Genomic DNA, 13,066 nt, shown 5'->3' with positions numbered 1-13,066 from the left:
TCACCAATTTCTCGATCTTAAACTATAAATAAATGGTTCAGGCTCGCTTTAGCAATACTTTACTATATGAGCATAGTCTAATTGAACAAAACATTCACTATCAAATTAGATGGCACGTTGTTGAGCGAAAAACCAAAACTTTTTAAAGGTTGTAATATAAAAAATACTCATGAACTTTTATAATTATTATTTTTCTATAAAACAAGGCGACATATATTATTTAACATTTCAAATATCGTTAAAATTTTGAACAAAAATCAAGACCTATAATTTTTTGTCAATTATTTATAATAAAATTTTGGACCGTTAATATCATGTGGTCAAATCTAAAACTAAAATATGGATAACCCATTATTTTATGTTTTCCTTTTAAATCTTATTATAAAACTAGTTTATAAAAAGATTACAGATTTTGAAAGGAACTAGCTCAAAGATATGTAAAATGTGACTTAAAATATTCGTGACTTAGTTTTTTATCCTAAAATATCGATTTTAATTGAGGTTAAATATAAATATTTATTATCATCTCAATTAATTAAAAAAATAGTATATATATATATATATATATATATATATATATATATATATATATATATATATATATATATATATATATACTATTTAATAAACTTTTGTTAGTGTCTATTTATGTTATATAAATTTACTAGTGGTAAAATATGAAATTTTGGTAAATATTTGATAAATTTTTGCTATTTATCTTAATAAAAAAGTAAGGACATTATTGTCATTTGCAATTAAGATTTATTAAAAATAACACTTAAAAAAAGAAAAGTAAGGACATTATTGTCATATGCAATTAAGATTTATTAAAAACAACACTTCAAAAAAAAAAAGAAAAGTAAGGATATTATTGTCATTTGGAATTAAGATTTATTAAAATAAGACTTTAAAAAAAGAAAAGTAAGGAGATTATTGTCATTTGCAATATTAAGATTTATTAAAATAACACTTAAAAAAAAAGAAAAGTAAGGATATTATTGTCATTTGCAATTAAGATTTATTTAAAAAATATAAGAGAAAAATGGGGCATTCCGAGAATCGAACTCGGGACCTCTCGCACCCAAAGCGAGAATCATACCACTAGACCAAATGCCCTCATTGGGTAATTAAACTATACTTTTGTTTTAATTAACAAATTTGTATGCCACGTGGTGTACAACGATTGGAGCCAGTAAAAAGCGGTTTAAGTATTTGAAGTTTTGTAAGTACGTGGAGAAAATACATTACGAATGCTAACGGTTACATACAAAATTTGAATTTGAATTAATAATGGTTATTGGTTGGTTACCCAATTGATGATATTACTTATCTAATCTCAGCAGTTACTCTAAAATTTATTTTTCAATTTACATTTCCATTAATGAAAATTAAATTTATATATTAATTATTAATCAAATAACTTGAAAATAATAGACTTTTTTCTTTTGTAAAGTTCTGCTAATTTGGCAGACATCGAAAAAATAAATAATAAAAACTGATGTTTTTCATTAATGGTCCATATATGCATAAATAAGTTCGGCTACTCACAAATGCAAAAACAATAATATTACTACCATTTATTTATTTTTAAATATTAATAATTATTATTATATTTTTGCAAATATTATTATTATGCAACTTATTTAATAAAAAATTGTAATCCCTTTTTCTGTAATTTAGCATAGACAATCAGTACATAGCATTGTCTCATCACACAGCAAACATAAGTACTGAAAATAAATTCAACCTTCTGTAAAATATTATTTTAGTTCACGTAAACTTTTAACTTCAGTATTGTTCTAGAAAAATAATTAAAATTAGTACATAGCTGTTTTTATTATCTAGCTCATAAATATGGTTGAAAATTTATAGATCAATAAAATATTTTACCATGACCAAAAATGGCTATATGATAAAGAGCAACGTCTCTATATTGGTGTTGTGTGAGATATGTTTAAGTATTTATTTTTTATGTAAACAAAACATAGGTATATACATAAAACAAAACAATATTCCAGTAGCTTTTTTTGACAATTTTATCGGGTTTGAATTACGATCGAGCTGTCAAAACAAACATTATTTTCCAATAGGAATTAAATTGAAAAGAAGTAAGAAAAAAGAAGAAGAGGGTTTTAATGTTGGAAATGGAATCCATTAAATAAAGAGTGATGAAAATAAATGGAGACAGCAACAAAAGAAGAAAAAGAGAGTTGAAGGGAAGTGGGAATATAGACCACTCAGTGCAGGTTATGCATGGAGGGACGAAACATGCAGCCAGTGGATAGGGAACCTAACCCCGACCTCACAACGGGACCCATCTCATCACTTCTTCATATAATCCACCTATTTATTTACTTCTTTCTTTCTTTCTTCTTCTCTCTATATAAATAAAACTTTATTTTATAATCCAAAAATTTATGATTTATAGCCATTTAAACCAGCAGCAGCAGCAGCAGCTTTACGAAGTTCATGTGAGGAAGTCTCACTATGGCATTTGAAAGATCAGATTTTGACGTTAGAGGAGGGGGTGTTGAAGGTTAAATAAGAAATCATAAGAAACATACAGCAACACATTTATCAATAAACAACATCTTTTATCCTTTTTATCTATTCTGTACTTGTATTAAATAACTTCATCAATACTATAAACAACTCCTAAGATAGAATATTTGTTTTTGAGTCGAGAAAGAATATTGTAATTTGAAATCCTAGAATTGGGATTGTGTAGGGTACCTTTTGAGTTCTAAATAGTGAAATGGTAGGAGTCAATATTATTAACTCGTAGCCCCAAAAAAAGTGTAATTCAAATATCTTCCCCCAGAGATATGCTTCAGAAACCCAAAAAGTAGTCCCCAGGTGCATGTCAACGTTCCTTCTCTCTCTCTCTCTGTACACTTCCAATCACACGACTCAACAACATTACAAACACATTAATATATATATATATATGTATATATGTATGTATATGTATATAAATATTAATTAATTTATAATTACAATGTTATTTATTTAATTTTTTTCCTTTTTGTTCACTGGTCTTTGCCCAAATTCTTCTCAGAAAAAGCCAATTCTGCACAACAGTTGCCTTTCACGCTTCCAACCATCTTCTTTAATTCCAGCTTCCTCTCTTCTCTCTCTCTTCTTTCAATTTAATTACTTTATCTTGGAAATCATATGTTCTTTAATACCATCATTACTTTTTCTCTTTCCTTTCTTCTTCACTCACTTTCTCTCACTCTCCTTCTTCCTTCTTTTTTTTTTTTCTCTGTTCTTTTTTTTTTCCAGCCATGTCACCGCCGGCCAGAACCAAAACATGGAACGGTGGCCTCGATAAGCATTATCCACCCTCACTTGCTACACATGATGAAGTTATCTCCGACCCCATTGTTTTTTGGGACACTTTGCGCCGTTTCCATTTTATGATGAACACAAAGTTCATGTGAGTATTTTTGTTCTTTTCTAAAGCTTCATAATATGATATTAATGGCGGCTACATAACCAAAAGACACTATACTTTTACACTTTTACACTTTTTTCACTTCCTCTGTTTACTAATGGCTACTTTTCTCTTTACTCGTTGAATATTATAAAGGATTCCTGTGATTGGAGGGAAGGAACTAGACTTGCATGTTTTATATTCAGAAGTTACAAGAAGAGGAGGGCATGAAAAAGTAAGTTTCGGGGGTTGGGGTTTTGGTTTTAATGAAGCTTTTTGACTCTGTTTTTTTTGTTTAATGGCGGATTTAGGTTGTTGCAGAGAAGAAATGGAGAGAAGTTGGAAGTGTTTTTAAATTTTCTCCTACAACTACAAGTGCTTCATTTGTATTGAGAAAACATTATCTAAGTCTTCTTTACCATTACGAGCAAGTTTATTTGTTCGGCCGGCAAGGCCCCATTTGTGTCCCTCAAGGTCCCTTTTTTTTTTCCCTCTTCTTTCATTTATCCATTCTTTTTTCCACATTGGATTTTTTGAAAATCTGATTTGGCTTTTGTCTTTCTACTACAGCACCATTTCCTTTTGGTAGCCCTACCAGTGAAAACGAATTGGCTCTAGTGGAATATACTCCCAAAACTACGTCGTTTTCCCCTGGTCCTCCTTCTGAAGGTGACAAACCCTCCCTTTTTTTTTTTCACTTCATTCACTTCTTTTAATTCCCCTTCGTGGGGTCAAGCAGTAAAAGCTCAACAGTTCTCCACCAATGCCTTGGCTTTTCTATATAACTGAACTTGTTCAACAAATTATTGCCACTCTGACCATTTTTTTTTTCTAAAAGAAAATTTCTCTTTTTGGGCTTATGTATATTACTTGTTTTTTTCAGTTACCGGAACAATTGATGGCAAATTCGACTGTGGTTATCTTGTAACTGTGAAATTGGGATCTGAGGTTTTAAGAGGAGTTCTTTACCATCCAGATCAGCCACCTCCCTCTGATCTCCGACCTCTATCTACCAACGCCATTGTACCGTATACCGGTGGGAGATATCGACATTCAGGTCGACGGCACCGGCGGAGCCGGAGAAAGGGAGACCCGAATCATCCAAAACCGAATAGAAGTGGGTACAATTTCTTCTTTGCTGAGAAGCATTATAAGCTTAAATCTCTGTATCCAAACAGAGAGAGGGAGTTCACTAAGATGATTGGAGAGTCTTGGAATAATCTTAGCCCTGAAGAAAGGATGGTATGTATGTGTTTCATCAATCATTCTTTTTTGTCTCTCTCTTTAGTTTAAAGAGTCATAAAGTGATTTTGTTGATTTAATTTGTGTTATAGGTTTATCAGAACATTGGGTTGAAAGATAAGGAAAGATACAGGAGAGAGTTGAAGGAGTATAAGGAGAAAATGAGGCTGGGAACAGAAGTTGATGGAGCTAACTATTCAAAACATGGAGACTAGTAGTAACACAAAGGAGGATGAAAATTCAGCAGTCTATTTTTAGGTTTTTTTTTTTGGGGATCTGCTAAATTTAATATGATATATAGATTTTGTATCATATCATATTTATATCCTCCTAACTTTACATGGCAAAACATAGGTTCTCTCATATCTATAGTGCTTGCCCACAAGATTTTACAGTCACTTACAAAAGTTCACTATTGGAACACTGCCATTTTTTATGGTTTTGCTTTAAAAACCATTTACATCGACCAAAGTTCAAGAAGGTTCATTCATTATAGACACCTTCAAATCTTGAAGAACATAAGATGTTGTGAAGACCCTTCCATTAGAGGATTGAAGAAGCCAATTAATTGAGGTTGAGAAGAGAGGCTTCATCAGTATTAAAATATGGTTAATTTATTAAAAACATAAAACAATGTAAAGTTGCATTATTACATCCGACTTTACATCGGCGTAGAATTTGTTAGGGATTGCAAGAAATTAAAAATGATGAGATTTGAAATTTTGGTTTATGTCATAATGTTATTTGGTATTCTTAAGAACATACTGTTGGTGCTAAGTTTCAAATTATTAAAAGTAGGTGAAATTACAGAACAATTTCAATAAACTATATGAATTTTTTGTGTTTTAGCAAAACAAAAGATTCAATTTCTAACTTTTCAAAAATGTATAAAGACCAAAGTTCAATGTATTTTGTTTTTATAATTTTAGTCATAAAAGTTGAAACATTACAAACGTGGCTAAAGGGAAGGAAAATCAAACAAGAGAACAGTAGTAAAAGGCAAAGCATATGGAGGATTTTGGTTTCCCAGTCTATAAACAACAAAGAATTTGCTAATCATGTAGACATTAGTTTGCATTTTTACATATCATAATGTTAAATGTACAAGGAAGTGTCAAGTTCCTATAAACTCATTCACTCTAAAGTTCATATTCAGGTTCAAAAATTGTAATGCGAACTCAAGCTTACTGAATTTGTGTTGAAGAGAAACATCCTCCAAGGCATCTGGAAGCTCAAGCACATTTGTTGAGACCATGAAAGAATCGGTGTTTTCTCCTCCGAGAATGAGTTCTGGAGCTCTTTGACATAACGTATGGGATAAAACGTACCTGCAACAAGTTTTTGTTCATTGTATATAATGATTGAATGATTCAACTCAGATAAATTTCAAATATTTCCAACTCTTCTAAAAATCCAACCTGAGAATTGTTACGGATTCCAAAATCCTGAAGAACAGAGCTATCATCAAGAAGCTTCTCGTTGAGGTGTGCTAAGCAAAAATTTGCCCATACGTGTTTCCTGCAAATTCAAAAGCGAAGGAATTGAATCGATGGACAGTGATCATTGAATGATTGGCTTAGAGTGCTTTCAAGAAAGAGTACCATGAAATGTGGCGATGCCCCATCTTGGATTGTTCCATCTCGTTTACTTTCTTCTTGATTGCAAGCTTCAAGTCTTTCAATGTCGCGGAATTCATGATCACCACATCTAAACCAAGAACAAGATGGTGAATTGAGTTTCAGTTGTTCATAAAACAAGGTGTTTGTGAAAATGCCAGACAGGGAAAAAGAAGGATCATTAGAAAAATGTGTGTACCAATGGCAGTGCCATCGAGCTTAAGGACGGAGATACGCATGGCGCTTCCCAATTCGAGGCTGATGAGAGTGTCGACGTGCGATAGGGTGGGATTTTTGGGGACATCAGCGAGAATAGGATCGTCAAGCAGAGCAGCGAGAGTTGAATTTAACCTAACTTTTTTTACATTGTTGCTGTGGTAACCTACCGCATTCTCTTCATCTTTAATAATGGATTTCATCGATCCATCTCCTTCTTCCTTCATTGCTACACAGTATTGCTTCCAACAATCTTATTTTATTGAGACCCAAACAAAACGTGTTCTACTTCCAAAGGTTATTTAAACAAAATATTTGAAATCCCAAACAGAAATTTTCGAAAAATTCTTATACAAATCAGTCGAAGACTAAAATATTAAACCTCACCTTAAATGGGAAAAATGACCAGTCTGTTACCGGAGGTTGCGAATCTGACAATTCGCTGCAGATTTCCCGGTAGGTGACTTCCGTTTGGGTCACCACCGTCTCGGCCGGACTCGGTTCATGCCGCCGGATCTGCAACAGCAGGCGTGACCGCCAGCGACGTGGGTGTTTGGAGGAAGAGGAAGGAGTGGTGGACTCAAGAGGGATGGAGAAGGAAATGGAGGGGTTGTCTTCGAGTTTTAGACTAAACAACAACAAAAATAAAACATTCTTCCGGGTAAATTATATTTATAGGTTCTTTTGAGGTATTGTAATATAATATTGGATTGAATATTTGAATCCCGAACCTCGGCTATATTTATAGCTTTAATTGCAAGCTAAATGTTAGTGTTGAACAACAAATTTTGATCAATTATATCATACCACATCATCGCAAAATTGTGATATCTATAATCTAATTAAATTTTCTCATATCCAACAAATTCAACCTCGGCAAAAAGTGGACCAAAGAAATATTGGACTCAAGCAAATGAGTTCAAACCTAAGTCCAAATCCAACGGACAAATTGACTCAAGATTAAGCCCACAAGCAAAATGGGCTCAGACCCAAGTTCAACAAGCATATGGGCCCAAACCCAACTTCAACAAGAGACTCTTGCTATACATTTAAGGAGATATTTGGTTGAATGAAAATCAAACTTTTCTTAAATTCCAAAGTAATAGACTTGTCAGTGCACCATTTTGAAGACCGAAAATAAAAAAATTCTAAATTTTAATTTGTATTCGAGAGAAAACATAAAATAAGTAAATATTAGAGACTATATTCACTATACAGATCAATATATAAAGTTCAATTCTACGTATTACGAACTATATTTTTTTGAAAATTTTGTGTGAACCGTTAGTTTGAGATTTTAAAATTAACATCCAAATTTGTTGGATAGATCAAATTATGGTTTGTATTATGAATAGGCTTTTAGTGAATCAAATAATCTCTAGCAATATAGTAGGATTAGGCTCCTCTAACAACTATACTTCAACTTTTCAATCAAGATTGAACAAATTATTGAAATCGAACAACTATTAAAACCAAGTATGCATATCGTTCTTCATGCCAAATAACAGCACGCAATTAGGTTTTCTATTGGACACACTAGAGCAAACTCCCAAAGCTAGAGAACATAGACCAACCAGCCATTGAGGCCAACAACAACGAAAAAGACAAATCCCACAACATTTTGGGAGAACAATAAGGGAAGACTCAACAAGGAAACAAAACAACAATCAAATCATAAATGAAGATTTTTCTGTCAATCAAAACATTAACAAACTGCCCTTTGACAGTACTTCAATAGAGAGCAACAGTTGCTATATATTTTTTTCTTATCAAATAATCAGAGAGCATAGCATTCTATTTATACTAGAGAACATAATGAAACTTCGAAGCTAAGGGCTTAAAATGCGAAAGAGACAAAGCACACAAAAATCAAATAAATTAACAACAGGACAATGTAAATATTCTGTATCAGAAGATTTTCTCTGGGGCTTAGCTTGCTTGCTTTCTATCTAACATCTCCCACTGCACTTTCTTATTCAGTTTCACAAATGAATGAAAAAGGGTCCTAATTTCTTTAAAAATATAAAAGAATTAAAGTTGAATATATAAAAGAATAGAGAGTGAATAGGAGAGTGGCAGATGGTGTCAGGTTCTACGTCTGCATGAATATATAGGACAACTCATGGTCAAGTCTTCAAGTCTTCAAGTCTATATGTATATTTAATATATATACACACAAACCATTCTTCACTTTCTTATCTTCGTCTTCTTCTTCTTTTTCCTCTCTTTGACTTTTTAATCTTCTTTTTGTGTTCTTTTAGTAATGTATTATGTATCGGCGGTTTTCTTGCAATTGAAGGAAAAACAATAGATTTTTGGGTTGTATTATACTCAACTTGTCAAATGGGCATTTTAGCATGGCCAAGTCTCGAGGTAGCTTTCACTTTGGTCTTTATGCTACAAGAAAGTTTTCATTTGTCATTTGCCATCGTGGTTTTTAGTTTTTTGGTCTTCTGCTGCTATATGTAAAAAATAGTTAAAAGAAGATATAAAATCTTCATCTGCAAAATATGAATGTTCATGCAAAGGAGAAGGTGAAGGAAGAAACGAAGATCGAGAATGGAAACAAGGTGAAGGAGAAGTAACACAACAAAGGACAAAATTATCACATATGAATATATATACACACATATATAAATATTTTGCTTTGATTATGAGTTTTATTTACAATAAATTTATATTGTTCTCTTTTTGTTTTGACAGGAAAAATTATATATACATGTATATTATTTAACTGATATTAAAGTGAATTTAATTACTTCAAATTATTTTTAAATTCCAGGACTAAAAACATATGTTTTGAAAACTTAGGCATATGAAACACATATATTTGTTAAAAACTTGTGAACTTAAAATATAAATTTTGAAAAACTAGGGAATACATTTTCTTTCTATTAACCAGCCATTCTAGGCTTTTGATACCAACACAAAGAGAAACTAAATGGTCATGATTAGCTTCGACTATTTTGTATATTTTTTTCAATCACAGCTTTTGTTCTACAATGGTGCCGAAGAACATATTAAATTTGCATGTAGACTGAAATTTCTAAACGTTCTATGCTGAATAATTAATTTAATTTCAAGTGACTTCTAAAATATATTTTACGTAAGTTTTGCATATATATTTCAAAATTAATGCAAATGATGTAGGGATATATGTAAAAAGATATATATATGTAGTTTACTTCCAAATAATCTATCAGTTTTTAATGGAAGAGTGATTCATATAGCTGAGACAAAATGCAGAAACAGAAAAAAAACCAGTGGAAAGGAGATCTTAAGGAGGGGTATTTCATACTCGGGTTAGGATAGTTTTTTTGATCAATCTGATAAATATTTAATCCAATCCAACTCAACCATCATGTTTTAGGTTGGATCGAGAGTTAGGTCACTCGGTTTACCTCTAAACAAAGAGATAAAAGATTAGAAGAAAAGTAAGAACAAGATCATCTATTACAACTTCCCACTTCAAAAGTTTACGTTTGCTACACATGAATAATGAAAAAGGATTTGTTTAGTAATTTTTTTTCTACATAAATAATGTATAAACTTTGCCTCAAACCCCTTTTCATTTTTTCATATTGTATACTTATTAGTCACCTTATTACCTTCCAAAAAAAAAACCAGAGTATTGATTGTGCAAAATTTATACTCAATTTCAAATATTCAGTACAATACTCACTGGTTGTTGGTTTGTTAGTTTGGTTACTTAATCATAGCAATAAAGTTTTGTGGATTCATAGTTTTTGGTGACAATAATATAAGGTTTGTGTTCATTGATTGTTTATGTACACTGCTATCAATATGAATTTCTATATTAATTTAAGTACTAAAGATGAACTTTGTTATATATATATGGATTTTTAGAACAAAATGCGAAAAATATTTACACATGTAGAATAATTTTAATAAAGGAAAAAAGCAACAAAGTCTACGACGTAAAATAATAAAAATATCCTACGATTATTCGGTCACACGCACGCGCTAAAAATCAATGTTTTACTCGTTCTAAACGATTTTGTTAAATCTAACTGATTTATAATTAATCAATGGTTTATCTCTATCTATCTGGAATAGATAACTGATCATTTATATATTAGTACACGATACCTAATATATAATTATCTAAGAAATTATCTTGTACAAGCTAGGGATCATACACGTGCTTGGGGACTAACAAGATCAAATTTCTTTTTATTCGTTGGTCTTCTTTCAAAGTGGTTGACCTAGACCAAAACCGCTTTTCTAGCTTTAATGATATACAACTCTTTAGATATACATCATAAATGTACCGTTCGCCATGATTAATACGAACAACAACAATATTAATAACTATCTGTTATCAATGATACAGTTAGTTATTGCGATGCATAACGACAAAAGTATTCTATCACTCACTCTTTTTGTCAAACACTACCTTATAAGGTATATATGGTTCGAGAGTCAAATCAACTCTAGATTAGCAAAAACTAATTAGTATATCATATGAATATTTGATCTCCCAACCTCATAAGTACTATTTTACTAAAATTAGTGATTTTATTACTTTTCTTTAAAATTAATAGATAAATTTACGAAAATAGAGTATAATATATAAAAATCCTTAACATTCAATTAAATATAAACTCCCATATATCAAAATTAAAATTTTATTAGTATTTATGTGTATGTATATTATTTGATATAATGGTAGAGTTCCAACGTGAGATTCCTTACCATATTAAAGCCTCGAAAGCAACCGTTACAAAAACCTCATTCTCATCCCTAATGGCTTCAAATGGCAATACAGCAATAATTCTATTGTTTTTAATCAATTTACTTATTAAAAATAGTTTTCACAAATAATATATATTTCCAATTTAGAAGTTACATTTAATTTACAACCTCATCATACATAGACACGTGTCGGTCATACTGCCACATAGTTCCATCCCTGGCGAAGTTACCATTCACGAAAACAAGGTGAGGCTATTCGCCGGTTACAACTAACACTGAATGACATATGCAAAGTGGCCCCAAATTCCCGTTTATAAATTCAACCTCTTCCGGCCACCATTTTCGTCCACCACCTCTCTCGATCGTTTCATCAGTTCTTCTTCTCGTATGCATGCACGGTGTGGCTCGATATGGCCACCGATCCCGATCCCGATCGTGCCTTGCTCTTCCTCATCCTCCAATTCCTCGACCACCAAAATCTCTCTGAGACTGCTCGCTCGTAAGAGATTTTTACTGTTATTATTTTGTATATATTCACACGTTTAAATGGTATACGTACGACTGATTGTGTAATTATTTCGTTTATTTTGTAGATTGGAATGTGAAACGGGATTGTTCTTCAACATGACTTATTTTGAGGAGCTGTTGAACTGTTGTGCTTATAACGAGGCTGAAAGCTACCTTTGTGGATTCACTGATATTCACGATAATATTTATTCCACAAAGATCTACTTTGGGATTAGAAAGCTCAAATTCCTTGAAGCACTAACAGAGTACGTACGCATCAATTATAAAATATTTAATTTGTGGGATTAATTAAAAGGACAAATAAGTAACTTATGATGAAACCTATATGCAGTGGAGAGCGAGAGGTTGCTCGTGAAGTGGTTGAAAAGGACATAGAAATCTTCGATCAATATAATCCAGGGTTGGTCCAGCAAGCTTTTGAGCTTCTCCAAATGGACAACTTTATGCAAGTTTTCAAATTCCTTATGATTTTCCTCTCCTTAATGTTAAAATTACGGATTTTGGTTCACACCACGTCGTAGTTTCTTGATATCTTTCATGCTCACTCTATTTATTATATGTTAGGATCTACAGATAGTAAACAAATATATACTAGATGGTTACTTCTTCATGTTTGATATTTCACGAAAATCTTAAGAAGAATAATGTAATCGAATTGGAATCAAAGGACCAAATTCGAACATATATTTGATGTCTATTTTTCAAGAACATGATGTAACATGTCATCGGTACTCATCATGAAATGCAGGTCTCACATGTTGCTTTCAAGTTACAGAAACATGAAAGAAGCAAGGAAAGTTGTGATGGAAAATATCAAGAAATGCATTGAAGCTAATCCTCTTCTTGAAGGGAAGCTTTCATTTCCGCCGCTTTCGACGACGCTGCAAGCCTTCTACACGGAGGCTATGGCTTCCCGGAGCAGGCCACCGGCGACTTGCAGGCGAGATTTCAAAGATTGAAAGTATCAATGAGAATCAGCTCAACTTAAAAACTGTTCTTTGTGATATTTCAATTAATTTATGTTTTGTAAGTAATCTTAGCGAAGTGAAAATAAAAAGTGTGTTTAGATGTTTGGTTATGCATTGTTTTCTGGAGTGAAAATTTTGATTGCGAGTAAAAGTACTTTGAAATTTTATCTCATATTTTGTGTGGATTTGAATTAGTTGGGAAACTTGTAATTTGTTTACTTTTAAAAAGAATTTCTTATTTTATTAGATGATTGTATTTTCAATTTCTCTTTATTTCTATTTCATAATAACTAAATGAACAATGTTGTTTTCAAAATAAATTGGAAAAACAAAATCTAAAAAAA

The 13,066-nt window shown here is 31.7% G+C and overlaps 3 protein-coding genes and 1 non-coding gene across 6 annotated transcripts; 2 read left to right on the top strand and 2 right to left on the bottom strand.

Annotated features, from left to right (window-relative positions):
- Positions 1-1,044: 1,044 nt before the first annotated feature.
- Positions 1,045-1,116, bottom strand: TRNAP-UGG. The gene has a single exon. It is a non-coding gene; the product is annotated as a tRNA-Pro (tRNA).
- A 1,918-nt stretch (positions 1,117-3,034) lies between these two features.
- LOC101219101 (high mobility group B protein 9) lies at positions 3,035-5,195 on the top strand. The gene is made up of 6 exons (XM_004145478.3): positions 3,035-3,439; positions 3,593-3,671; positions 3,748-3,910; positions 4,007-4,105; positions 4,320-4,678; positions 4,771-5,195. The coding sequence occupies exons 1-6, from the start codon at positions 3,288-3,290 to the stop codon at positions 4,891-4,893; spliced, it is 975 nt and encodes a 324-aa protein (XP_004145526.1). The 5' UTR covers positions 3,035-3,287; the 3' UTR covers positions 4,894-5,195.
- Positions 5,196-5,663: 468 nt separating this feature from the next.
- Positions 5,664-7,173, bottom strand: LOC101218865 (U11/U12 small nuclear ribonucleoprotein 25 kDa protein). 3 transcript variants are annotated; one of them, XM_011655942.2, is made up of 5 exons: positions 6,898-7,173; positions 6,494-6,739; positions 6,280-6,385; positions 6,097-6,196; positions 5,664-6,006 (listed from the first exon to the last, which is right to left on the bottom strand). In XM_011655942.2, the coding sequence occupies exons 2-5, from the start codon at positions 6,735-6,737 to the stop codon at positions 5,911-5,913; spliced, it is 546 nt and encodes a 181-aa protein (XP_011654244.1). In that variant the 5' UTR covers positions 6,738-6,739; positions 6,898-7,173; the 3' UTR covers positions 5,664-5,910. The 3 variants fall into 3 exon arrangements, with proteins under 3 accessions (XP_011654244.1, XP_031740761.1, XP_004145525.1); XM_031884901.1 differs by having other exon boundaries at positions 6,494-6,795; positions 6,898-7,158; XM_004145477.3 differs by having other exon boundaries at positions 6,494-6,752; positions 6,898-7,158.
- A 4,341-nt stretch (positions 7,174-11,514) lies between these two features.
- Positions 11,515-12,713, top strand: LOC101215221 (protein TPR1). The gene is made up of 4 exons (XM_031884591.1): positions 11,515-11,725; positions 11,820-11,999; positions 12,086-12,271; positions 12,503-12,713. Exons 1-4 carry the CDS (start codon positions 11,637-11,639, stop codon positions 12,711-12,713), a joined length of 666 nt encoding a protein of 221 aa, XP_031740451.1. The 5' UTR covers positions 11,515-11,636.
- Positions 12,714-13,066: the final 353 nt, after the last annotated feature.

The sequence above is a fragment of the Cucumis sativus genome, chromosome 4 (genome assembly GCF_000004075.3).
Source record: "Cucumis sativus cultivar 9930 chromosome 4, Cucumber_9930_V3, whole genome shotgun sequence".
Classification (NCBI taxonomy): domain Eukaryota; kingdom Viridiplantae; phylum Streptophyta; class Magnoliopsida; order Cucurbitales; family Cucurbitaceae; genus Cucumis; species Cucumis sativus.
This window is presented reverse-complemented; position numbering and strand designations above follow the sequence as displayed.